The sequence below is a fragment of the Oncorhynchus nerka genome, linkage group LG14 (assembly GCF_034236695.1).
Source record: "Oncorhynchus nerka isolate Pitt River linkage group LG14, Oner_Uvic_2.0, whole genome shotgun sequence".
Taxonomy (NCBI): Eukaryota; Metazoa; Chordata; class Actinopteri; order Salmoniformes; family Salmonidae; genus Oncorhynchus; species Oncorhynchus nerka.
This window is the reverse complement of record NC_088409.1, coordinates 41,009,597-41,022,919: the sequence shown is the minus strand read 5'-3', so window position 1 is coordinate 41,022,919 and position 13,323 is coordinate 41,009,597. Positions and strand designations below refer to the sequence as shown.

The 13,323-nt window shown below is 42.0% G+C and overlaps 1 protein-coding gene and 1 pseudogene across 1 annotated transcript in view; one reads left to right on the top strand and one right to left on the bottom strand.

Moving 5' to 3' along the window:
* The first annotated feature begins 5,845 nt into the window (after window positions 1–5,845).
* Window positions 5,846–11,145, top strand: LOC115141080 (G patch domain-containing protein 4-like; annotated as a pseudogene).
* Window positions 11,041–13,323, bottom strand: part of LOC115141078 (uncharacterized) — a 15,460-nt gene continuing 13,177 nt past the window's right edge. Inside the window, exon 12 of the mRNA XM_065027200.1 lies at window positions 11,041–13,107. Coding sequence (XP_064883272.1) covers window positions 12,963–13,107 — 145 coding nt within the window. The 3' untranslated portion in view covers window positions 11,041–12,962. The remainder of the gene's footprint in view (window positions 13,108–13,323) is intronic.

The following is a 13,323-nucleotide window of genomic DNA, read 5'->3' as shown; positions in this document are numbered from 1 at the left end:
ATTACAACGTCTTCCCATAGGCTCCATTAATTATAAGAAACATGCAACATTTTTACAAACAGGATGGGTATAAGTTGGAAATGTTGGGAAAACAGCTGTTGAGGAAAACGTTATCACAATGCAATATTCTCTGGGGCCCTAACATGGGGTTTCTCCATTGGGGCCCTAGGAAGCAGGTTTGCAAGAACAAGGGGGCAGGTAGGCCCACTGTCAGAACTGTGACAGGCTAATCAAGAGTCCACTGTTGGAAGGATATAGTGCACATTCATTTCAAATGACTGTAGTTTCAAAACAGGAGGTTTGTGGCATCTTAATTGGGGAGGATGGTCTTGTGGTAAGGACTGGAACGGAATAGGTGTAATGGTATCAAATACATCAAACACATGTTTTCCATGTGTTTGATGCCATTACATTAGCTCCGTTCCAGCCTTTGTTATGAGCCGTCTTCCCCTCAGCAGCCTTCTGTGAGTTTCACATATGTATTGGGTATGGGTTGGTATTGGAATGGCAATGCAACACATTCTCTGTTCAGTTTGGCTGACAAGTACAAAATTGACCAATTAAATAATGATTATTTGCAAGTTCAAAACCACTTCTAATCAACTAAAACTGGAAACAAGTTCAGAACGTTGCCGATTCTGCACGTTGGGGGTGTAATCATTAGTCCAAACCAGTGGAGGCTGCTGATGGGAGGATGGCTCATAATAATGTCAGGAACGAAGTAAATGGAATTGCATCAAGCATATGGAAACCATGTGTTTGATTTATTTGATACCTTTCCACTAATTCCACTCCAGCCATTACCACGAGACCGTCCTCCCCAATTAAGGTGCCACCAACTTCCCAACACCCTCCTGTGGTCCAAACGAGAGTTACTATTGGACAAATTCCGCTAGGTCTCTCCCCGTTGCGTTCTGTTTGCTTCTGTTTCAGAAACGTAAAGAATACACCACAGAGTTTAGTCACTTGGTGCAACGCATACAGGGTGGCATGAGTGGTGAAACAGAAGTCGTTGTCTGTTCTTTTGAGTTTTGATGTTGAGTCTTTGCCCGACAAAGTGATGTTAGTTATCCCGTATGAGCTTTTGTGCCTTAGGTTGTTACACGTGTCAAGCCTTTGGACAGGTGGCAGCAGTGTGTAGGAGGGAGGTTCCTAGGTGTGAGAAGTGTGCATAAGGGCATGAGACAAAGGAATGTGTAGCATTGGGGAAAGTAGGGATATGTGCAATGGTGGAAAAAGTACCAAATTGTCATACTTGAGTACAAATAAAGATACCTTTTAATAGAAACTTACTCAAGTAAAAGTGAAAGTCACTCAGTAAAATACTACTTGAGTAAAAGTCTAAAGTTATTTTGGTTTTAAATATACTTAAGTATCAAAAGTAAATGTAATTGCTAACATATACATAAGTATCAAAAGGTAAATTAAAATGTAAAAGTCCTTATATTAAGCAAACCAGGCGGCACCATTTTCTTGTTATTTTAATGTACGGATAGCCAGTGGCACACTCCCAACACTGACATAATTTACAGACGAAGCATGTGTGTTTAGTGAGTCCGCCAGATCAGAGGCAGTAGGGTGACCCGGGATGTTCTCTTGGCAAGTGTGTAAATTGGACCATTTTCCTGTCCTGCTAAGCAATCAAAATGTAACGAGTACTTTTGGGTGCCAGGGAAAATGTATGGAGTAAAAAGTTTTTAAAAAATCTTTAGGAATGTAGTGAAGTAAAAGTTGTCAAAAATAGCAAAGTAAAGTACAGATACCCTGAAAAACTTAAGTAGTACTTTCAAGTATTTTTACTTAAGTACTTTACACCACAGGATATGTGTTAATTGTAGGGGTGCCCATGGGACTGTGGATCAGAAATGTGCAGTGCGAAAGAGGCAGGTTGAGGTTTTCAGGGCTAGAGTGCAGAAGTTATCATATGCTGAGGCAGTGAAGAAAGTAGAGGAGGATGGGTCAAGGGGGAGGGACTTTGAGAGGAGTGGTGTGAGTACCATAGTAGATCTGTACCAGTACAGAGGGATAGGCCAACAAGTGATAAACAGTACCAGTCAATAGTTTGGATACACCTACTCATTCCTACTCATTTTCTTTATTTTTACTATTTTATACATTGTAGAATAATAGTGAAGACATCAAAACTATGAAATAACACATATGGAATCATGTAGTAACCAAAAAAGTGTTAAACAAATATATTTGAGATTCTTCAAAATAGCCACCCTTTGCCTTGATGACAGCTTTTCACACTCTTGGCATTCTCTCAACCAGCTTCATGAGGTAGTCACCTGGTTTGCATTTCAATTAAATTCTTGGTGACAGGGGGCAGTATTTTCATGTCCGGATGAAATGCATGCCCAAATTCAACTGCCTGCTACTCATCCCCAGAAGATAAGATAGAAACTCTGAAGTTTCTAGAACTGTTTGAATCATGTCTGTGAGTATAACAGAACTTATGTAGCAGGCGAAACCCTGAGGAAAAACCATTCAGATGTTGTTGTTTTTTAGGTCACTTTCTTTTCAATGGGTTTTCATTGGGAATCCAGATTTTTAAGGGACCTTCTTGCAGTTCCCACCACTCCCACTGGATGTCACCAGTCTTTAGAGATTGGTTGAGGTTTTTCCTTTGTGTAATGAAGAAGTAGTCCTGTTCAAAACGAGGGTCACTTCATGTGTACTGTTTGTTAGAGCCGCGTGACCAGAAAGGTAGTGTCAGTTTGTTTTCTTCCTGTATTGAACACAGATCATCCCGTCTTCAATTTGATCGATTATATACTTTAGAAAATACCTAAAGTTGTATTACAAAGTAGTTTGAAATGTTTTGGCACAGTTTACAGGTGACTTTTGAGATATTTTGTAGTCACGTTGCGCAAGTTGGAACACGCCAAATAAATACATTTTGGATATATATTGCCGGAAATAATCGAACAAAAGGACCATTTGTGATGTTTATGGGACATATTGGAGTGCCAACAGAAGAAGCTCGTCAAAGGTAAGGCATGATTTATATTTTTCTTTCTGCGTTTTGTGTCGTGCCTGCAGGGTTGAAATATGTATTCTCTCTTTGTTTACGGAGGTGCTACTCTCAGATAATAGCATTGTTTGCTTTCGCCGAAAAGCCTTTTTGAAATCTGACATTTTGCCTTGATTCACAACATGTGTAGCTTTAATTTGGTGTCTTACATGTGTGATTTCATGAAAGTTTGATTTTTATAGTAATTTATTTGAATTTGGCTCTCTGCATTTTCTCTGGCTTTTGGCCAGGTGGGACGCTAGTTCCCACATATCCCAGAGGGGTTTTAACAGTTGTGCCTTGTTAAAAGCGAATTTGTGGAATTTCTTTCCTCCTTCAATGCGTTTGAGCCAATCAGTTGTGTTGTGACAAGATAGGGGTGGTATACAGTAGATCGCCTAATTTGGTAAAATACCAAGTCCATATTATGGCAAGAACAGCTCAAATAAGCAAAGAGAAACGACAGTCCATCATTACTTTAAGACATGAGGGTCAGTCAATCCAGAAAATGTCAAGAACTTTGAACGTTTCTTCAAGTGCAGTCGCAGAAACTACGAAGAAACTGTGAAAAACTGTCTCTCATGAGGACCGCCAGAGGGAAGGAAGACCCAGAGTTACCTCTGCTGCAGAGGACAAGTTCATTAGCATTACCAGACTCAGAAATCGGCAATTAACTGCACCTCAGATTGCAGCCCATAAATGCTTCACAGGGTTCAAGTAACAGACACATCTCAACATCAACTGTTCAGAGGAGAATGCGTGAATCAGGCCTTCATGATCAAATTGCTGCAAAGAAACCACTACTAAAGGACACCAATAAGAAGAAAAGACTTGCTTGGGCCAAGAAACGCGAGCAATGGACATTAGACCGGTGGAAATCTGTCCTTTGGTCTGATGAGTTCAAATGGGACTTTTTGGTTCCAACCACCATGTCTTTGTGAGATGCAGAGTAGGTGAACAGATGATGTCCACATGTGTGGTTCCCACCGTGAAGCATGGACGAGGAGGTGTGATGGTGTGGGAGTGCTTTGCTCGTGACACTGTCTGTGATTTATTCAGAATTCAAGCCACACTTAAACAGCATGGCTACCACAGTATTCTGCAGCAATACACCATCCCATCTGGTTTGCGCTTAGTCCCACTATCATTTGCTTTTCAACAGGACAATGACCCAAAACACACCTCCAGGTTGTGTAAGGACTATTTGACCACAAAGAAGGAGAGTGATGGAGTGCTGCATCAGATAACCTGGCCTCCACAATCACCCGACCTCAACCCAATTGAGATGGTTTGGGATGAGTTGGACCGCAGAGTGAAGGCAAAGCATCCAACAAGTGCTCAGCATATGTGGGAACTCCTTCAAGACTGTTGGAAAAGCATTCCAGGTGAAGCTGGTTAAGATACAATATATTTAGATTTGTTTAACACTTTTTTGGTTACTACATGATTCCATATGTGTTCATAGCTTTGATGTTTTTATTTTACCTTTATTTAACTAGGCAAGTCAGTTAAGAACAAATTCTTATTTTTAATGATGGCCTTGGAACAGTGGGTTAACTGCCTTGTTCAGGGGCAGAACGACAGATTTTTACCTTGTCAGCTCGAGGATTTGATCTTGCAACCTTTCGGTTGCTAGTCCAACACTCTAACCACTAGGTTACCTGACACCATTATTATGTAGAAAATAGTAAAAATAAAAACCCTTACATGAGTAGGTGTGTTCAAACTTTTGACAGTTACTGTATGCTTCAGTCAGATTGGAGTTTTTGCATTTATAGCAATGATTTTCAACTGTACTGCAGGGATGGACTGTAAGTCGCAGAAAAGTTGTGGTGGATGCTACAGAGAGATATTTGGCTGTATGAGACTTAACGTCAGAAGAGTTACAGGGTGTATTGAGTGGTGGTGACCTGTCCTTTCAGGCTGTTGGCCTGAGGTAGCCTAGATATATTTAAATAGTGGAGTAGGGTGGTGAGTGTAGGGTTAGATGGTAGGGTATTTGGTGATTTGTTTTTATTTTGAATTTACAAGCAAAGTACAAGGGAGTTATACTCCAGTCTTGTAGGTGGCGGTAATGGAACATTTATTGGATGCCAACTGCCGTTAAACCTCGTCGAAGAAGAACAAGAAGTTTTGTATTTTCCGGTGTCGTGTCAGCGTGCTGAATTTATCTCATGGTTTCAATAGAACTGTGAAAACGTTTTTATGTATCTCTTTTGAACAACGACGTGAGTCTAGATAACCAGACGAGGTAAAAGTAATTAGTTCCATTACTCCGGTCGTTGTTTGTGATTTCATTTCCAGCCCTTATTAGCACAGTAACGTTAATGACTTGCATTCAAGTGTAAATGTTCTCTTAAAACTACCTAGCTAACGTTACTATTGTTAGATTACGTTAGCTAAACCCAAACTGAATTTTGGGTTCTGCTTTGACTGAGCAGTATTTTTTTTATTTTTTTTGCCGACTTCCAAACGGGAATTTGTATATAATATTTGAGAAAATAGTGTATGCTTTGTGCATTACTGTTCAACTATCTAATTAATACATAAATGTTGACACCTGAGACTGAAGACCTGCCAAATGCAGTGTAATATAGCTAACATGTTCATTTCTTTGGAAGTAAATGGCAGAAACTTTTAAGGGAAAGAGCCGTGGACTGAAGTTTGCAGAGCAACAACTACTGTTTCAGTATGATATGTTGGATAAAGGAATAAAGACAGACACCAATGTCAGGTTCAATAGCCTTGTTTGTGCATTGTACAAATCCCTACACATGGAGTCCGGGGAACAGTCCGGCTAGTCGAATACCTATCAACTAGACTCCGTAACAACTACTGCGTCGTGGCTGGGAACAAGGTAACGTTAATGTTAGATTTTCAGAAATGTATTTAGTAACAGTATAGTCAATTAATGATAGACAATCTGTTAGCTAATGAACATCGATTACGGGCAGGAGTTTCTCAAATCAAAGTTTATTTGTCACGTGCGCCGAATACAACCTTACAGTGAAATGCTTACTTACAGTGCAATTTCTAAGTAAAAAAAAAGGTATTAGGTGAACAATAGGTAAATAAAGAAATAAAAACAACAGTGAAAATAACAGTAGCAATGATAATATGTCAAGTGTAACGTTATACATATGTCAGCTTGAACTTGCTTGTAAATTACATTAGTAGGCAGGGCGATATTGGTGATTTTATGGTATATCATCAAAATAAATCCATCACAGCACGTTTTTGGACTCATTCAGCAATACCATTGTAATTTAATGTTGAAAGTTAAATTTATATTACTTGTGTTAAATGATGCTGGCACTGCTTCCTTTCCACAAGCCATTTGGATAAATAGCCCAATGTCAAAATAGTTTTAACATGTCCAAATCAATACCCAATATGCAGAAACCGTGTATCTTGAAAACCTAAACATAAAATGTACTATCATACATGTGCAACCATTAGTAATCATATTACTTGTATTTTTTTATGCACCAAAAACCCTGTTTTGACTGGTGGCAATAAATCACTGATATCGATTAGGGGGGGACATCGGGTACGCCCTGTTGAAACTAAAAACACTGGAGATATTTTTACATCACCTGTAGAAGACAGTGGGCTACATTGGGGTGATGCATTTTGATTTGAGGGTTGCCTAAACAGAAAAAGAAACCCAACACATTTGTCAATCACTCATATCGAAAACCACATGGAATAATGTGTACATCACTGAGGACAATTTTGTAGGAGACTGCTAGCTACAATTGTTGAACAGGGGGTAAACAAGTGTTGAACAGGGGGCAAACGTTTGAAGTGTAGCGCTGTTTAAACTAACACTATTTAAAGGCCACACAGAATCTTGGAATAACCTGTATATGGTTGGTTAGATGAGAACTTGTAGAAGGCTGATATCTATATTTTGGAATGTCGGACGTTGATTTCCCGACGCTGCATCACAAAAAAGGGAACAAACCACTTTCTGTTAACTTAAACAAATCACATTTGGGTTATCACGACCCATAGGATATCAACAGTGACGACGGGTGGCTGATATTTAAGTGATAGTTTGATTGTCAAATCCATTGGTGTGGCTAGAAACTTTATTATAGAGAGACTGACCCAAATTTTTCGTGCCATTTCATTAACGGCGGCGTTCTGCGCATCCCAGCATGCGTGTACAAAACGTGAGTACAAAACCAAATATATTGATCTGTTTTAAGTAATCAATCTTATGTCATCGTGATGACTATATTCTTTTATACTAACATCACCAAACTGAGGTAAAAGGATATGTAATTCCACTAAATAAACTCAGCAAAAAAAGAGAAGTCCCTTTTTAAGGATCCTGTCTTTCAAAGATAATTTGTAAAAATCCACAGATCTTCATTGGAAAGGGTTTAAATATGGTTTCCCATGCTTGTTCATTGAACCATAAAAAATTAATGAACATGCACCTTTGGAACGGTCATTAATTAAGACCCAAACAGCTTACAGACGGTAGGCAATTAAGGTCACAGTTATGAAAACTTAGGACACTAAAGAGTCCTTTCTACTGACTGGGAAAAACACCAAAAGAAAGATGCCCAGGGTCCCTGCTCATCTGCATGAACGTGCCTTAGGCATGCTGCAAGGAGGCATGAGGACTACAGATGTGGGCAGGGCAATAAATTGCAATGTCCGTACTGTGAGAAGCCTAAGACCGCGCTACAGGGAGACAGGACGGACAGCTGATCGTCCTCGCAGTGGCAGACCACGTGTAACAACACCTGCACAGGATCGGTACATCCGAACATCACACCTGCGGGACAGGTACAGGATGGCAACAACAACTGCCCGAGTTACACCAGGAACGCACAATCCCTCTATCAGTGCTCAGACTGTCCACAATAGGCTGAGAGAGGCTGGACTGAGGGCTTGTAGGCCTGTTGTAAGGCAGGTCCTCACCAGACATCACTGGCAACAACGTCGCCTATGGGCGCAAACTCACCGTTGCTGGACCAGACAGGACTGGCGAAAATTGCTCTTCACTGACGAGTCGTGGTTTTGTCTCTTCGGGGGTGGTGATCGGATTCACATTTATCGTCAAAGGAATGAGCGTTACACCGAGCCCTGTACTCTGGAGCGGGATCAATTTGGAGGTGGAGGGTCTTTCATGGTCTGGGGCAGTGTGTCACAGCATCATTGGACTGAGCTTGTCGTCATTGTAGGCAATATCAATGCTGTGCGTTAAAGGGAAAGATGTCATCCTCCCTCATGTGGTACCCTTCCTGCAGGCTCATCCTGACATGACCCTCCAGCATGACAATGCCACCAGCCATACTGCTCGTTCTGTGCGTGATTTCCTGCAAGACAGGAATGTTAGTGTTCTGCCATGGCCAGCGAAGAGCCCGGATCTCAATCCCATTGTGCACGTCTGGGACCTGTTGGACCGGATGGGAGGGTGAGGGCTAGACCCCCCCCCCAGAAATGTCCGGGAACTTGCAGGTGACTTGGTGGAAGAGTGGGGTAACATCTCACAGCAAGACCTGGCAAATCTGGTGCAGTCCACGAGGAGGAGATTCACTGCAGTACTTAATGCAGCTGGTGGCCACACCAGATACTGACTGTTACTTTTGATTTTAACCCCCTCCTGTTCAGGGACACATTATTAAATTTCTGTGGAACTTGTTCAGTTTGTCTCAGTTGTTGAATCTTGTTATGTTCATACAAATATTTACACATGTTAGATTTACTCAAAATGAATGCAGTTGACAGTTAGAGGACTTTTCTTTTTTTTGCCGAGTTTATTATGGGTTGAAAATGCAAGGTATTAACAAAATGTCCACATTAGGGAAATGAGCGCAATATTCAATATGGCAAAATAATGAAACATGTCAATTTAAGATGATTGTGTCAAACTATTGCAACAATGACATCTATTTCTCACTAATTTAATGATTTAGTGTTAAAAAAAATGCTCTCAAACAATTACACCGGGCGTTCTAGACTAGAGCCTCTGTCTGTGCAGTAGACGGAATGTTTGCTGTCCCTACTAGTAGTAGTTGCCAGTTGTATCTAATTCTGTGTTATGAATGGTAACTAGGTCTAATGTTCATAGTCTACCACTAATAGAAGACCCCTCACTGTTCACAGGTAAAGGGCTTGGTCGGCAGAAGAATGGTATGTGATGCTATCATAGTGAATGTGGCAAGGGAGGGGTGGGATATCTTCTAGACTGGAAGTGGAATTTGGAGAGGTAAGTCCTCAGAAGGGGTGTGTTAAATGAAAGAGTATTTTACCACTACCACACACACACACACACACACACACACTTACATTGGGCCTAGGCTACATCTCCACCTTTCTGTTGTAGAATGGTGTGCAGGTGAAGAAGTTGGTTGAGGAGGAAGGAATGATTTCCAACCAGCAGCCAACGAAAGCCATGTTGGGAAGATAAATTTTATGGATGCTTTGTGAAGGTACAGATAAACAAATCTAACTGGAACACACTTTCATATCTGTGCCAATGAGCTCTCTTGATAGTACAGAAATATACTGCACTTAGGCTAATGATATGGACTGGAACGGTTGTGTTTCTCTTCCTCCTAGTCTGCCACCCTCCTGGCAGGACTGGAGCAGCCAGAGTAGAAGTCTTCCAGTACAGATGACAGCAGCAGCTCTGACGATGAAGACCAGAGACTGGAACTCTCCAGCACCACCAAGTAAGAACCTCACTGCCCAATACCATCCACCACCATACAGGGATTGATATCAGTTTGAATGTTATTCGCTTTCATATCAATGTGAAGATTAACGACAGTGGTTTTATGTACTCACAGGTTTAAATAATAAATGTTATTTCCCTTTGACGCTGACCTGGTGAAGGCTTGTGGAGGACGCACCGCTCACAAGTAAGTATTTTGCTTGTCACCAATAAGTTTGTAATAAACCATAAACAAATCACATGAATGTGTATTCTATCTTGGTGCATGCTGTTAGTGAAGGGCTTGAACCTGGTCTTGCATGTTTTAATAAGGAAGCTAAACATTGTTTGTCCCTATTCCTGTTCGCCACAGAGGAGCCAGATACGGCCTTACCATGAGTGCCAAGCTAGCCAGACTGGAGCAGCAGGAGCAAGAGTTCATGGCAAAGTATGGCAAGAAAAACCAACTAGCGGGTGCAACACCAGATAGCATCACCACCGTTACCCAACCAGCTGCCCAGATCCCCGAGGATGAACTGAAGGATGAGACCCGGGGGGGAAAGAGTCACTGAGGACACCCGTGAGAATGTGGCTGAAGAGAATGCTGATTCTGCTGTCGTCTCCAGAAGTACCAACATGGAAATAAAGGGAAGTTCAAAGGAGAACACTGGAGAGGTGGCAGTGGTTCCTGTAGAGGAAGAACTATTATCTTCTGTGGAAGATAATACAACAGACAACGCTCAGCCAACCAAGAGGAAACTTTCAAAACAGTGGAAGGTGTTGGAAGAGGGCGAGAGCTGTCATCTAAATGGAGAGGTGTGAAACTGCTGTCATTTCTATAGGGAGTTAAGCCGGAGGCGGCTGTGAAGAGGCTTCAGAGGGAGAAGGTGCCACTCAGCAACAGACTGACTCAGACACTACTACCAAGAAGAAGTCCTCCAAGAACTATGGTGGCTGGGGAGATGGAACACTCTGATAGAGAAACCAACCAATCGGAACCTGGTGGACTCCTCTCCAAAAGAGAAAAAGAAACGGGATGGAGCAATAGAGGAAGTGAGAACGGTGTAGGAGGAACCTAAAATAAAAGGTAAAAAGAAAAAATGCAAGGAGGACAAGCAGACAGTAGAGGACAGGTTGCATGATGTATCGGACTCCATACCTCTAAAAAATAGAAGAAAGCTAAACAACAGGAACCAGATTGATGAGGACTAGTTGGAGAGGAAACGGGTCAGGGATTTGGGTCAGCGCTCTAATACGTCTCAAAGACACATGAAACCATCTAATGCAATTAAGTATATTTCTAATTAACGCTCAATGGCCATTATTGCAACACCATGCATAAAGGATGTTTTGTTTCTTGTCAACATATTTATTTGTATGGAAAAATTCAGCTACAGACTGTATAAGAAAATATATACACTGCTCAAAAAATAAAGGGAACACTAAAATAACACATCCTAGATCTGAATGAATGAAATATTCTTATTAAATACTTTTTTCTTTACATAGTTGAATGTGCTGACAACAAAATCACACACAAATTATCAATGGAAATCAAATGTATCAACCCATGGAGGTCTGGATTTGGAGTCGCACTCAAAATTAAAGTGGAAAACCACACTACAGGCGGATCCAACTTTGATGTAATGTCCTTAAAACAAGTCAAAATGGGGCTCAGTATTGTGTGTGGCCTCCATGTGCCTGTATGACCTCCCTACAACGCCTGGCATGCTCCTGATGAGGTGGCGGATGGTCCCCTGAGGGATCTCCCAGACCTGGACTAAAGCATCCGGCAAGTCCTGGACAGTCTGTGGTGCAACGTGGCGTTGGTGGATGGAGCGAGACATGATGTGCTCAATTGGATTCAGGTTTGGGGAACGGGCGGGCCAGTCCATAGCATCAATGCCTTCCTCTTGCAGGAACTGCTGACACACTCCAGCCACATGAGGTCTAGCATTGTCTTGCATTAGGAGGAACCCAGGGCCAACCGCACCAGCATATGGTCTCACAAGGGGTCTGAGGATCTCATCTCGGTACCTAATGGCAGTCAGGCTACCTCTGGCGAGCACATGGAGGGCTGTGCGGCCCCCCAAAGATATGCCACACCATGACTGACCCACCGCCAAAATGGTCATGCTGGAGGATGTTGCAGGCAGCAGAACGTTCTCCACGGCGTCTCCAGACTGTCACGTGTTAAGTGTGAACCTGCTTTCATCTGTGAAGAGCACAGGGCGCAAGTGGTGAATTTGCCTATCTTGGTGTTCTCTGGCAAATGCCAAACGTCCTGCACGGTGTTGGGCTGTAAGCGCAACCCCCACCTGTGGACGTCGGGCCCTCATACCACCCTCATGGAGTCTGTTTCTGACCGTTTGAGCAGATACATGCACATTTGTGGCCTGCTGGAGGTCATTTTGCAGGGCTCTGGCAGTGCTCCTCCTGATCCTCCTTGCACAAAGGTGGAGGTAGCGGTCCTGCTGCTGGGTTGTTGGCCGCCTCCACGTCTCCTGATGCACTGGCCTGTCTCCTGGTAGCGCCTCCATGCTCTGGACACTACGCTGACAGACACCGCACACCTTCTTGCCACAGCTCGCATTGATGTGTCATCCTGGATGAGCTGCACTACCTGAGCCACTTGTGTGGGTTGTAGACTCCGTGGACACAAGTGACCAAAACATCAGCCAGGAAGCATAGGAACTGAGAAGTGGTCTGTGGTTATCACCTGCAGAACCACTCCTTTATTGGGGGTGTCTTGCTAATTGCCTATAATTTCCACCTGTTGTCTATTCCAATTTGCACAACATCATGTGAAATTTATTGTCAATCAGTGTTGCTTCTTAAGTGGACAGTTTGATTTCACAGAAGTGTGATTGACTTGGGGTTACATTGTGTTGTTTAAGTGTTCCCTTTATTTTTTTGAGCAGTGTATTTCAGCGTCAACTGGTGTTTTTATACTTGTCTAGTGGTCTTGTATTAATATTCTCAACATGGCTGTTTTAAACAATGTGATATCAACATAGATATGAGGTTGCTACATATGAGCACGGTAATGCATTTTCTTTGCTCAATTAACTTTCCATACTACTCTGAGGTACATTTACATGAAGTGACAATTAAAGCTGCTGATTTAGAAGTATTGCATCGCTTAAAAAAAAAATGTTGTTTTATAAATATAAAAAAACGGAACCTATGAAAGCCCTACACAAGTGTTCTATTTGAAAATTGTTATACACTGCTATACAATAGCTTTTTTGACTGTGAACGTGGCTCAATTTATCCTGACCATATTAATGCTTTACTCTCACAGATCCATCGGTTTCTCTGGCCACATGATGCAGCATTCCAATTAGCCAAAGGTTCATTGTTTGGGTTAGTTAAAGCACAATCGCGACCCCATACAGGTTGAATCTTCCAAAACCTGTGAAAAGAAATCCTACAATGAATGAAAAAACATAACCCCCAAAAAGAATGATTTAAGGCTGGATTCAATCTGTATCGTGGAAGAGCCACGTTAAGATTTAAAGGTAATGGTTTCCAATTGGGCCGGCATGCAGCGTTGACCATGAATGCAGTCTGCAAACGTGGGAACATTGATTTAACATTTTGCGAATCTTCTGCGATACCAATTGAATCC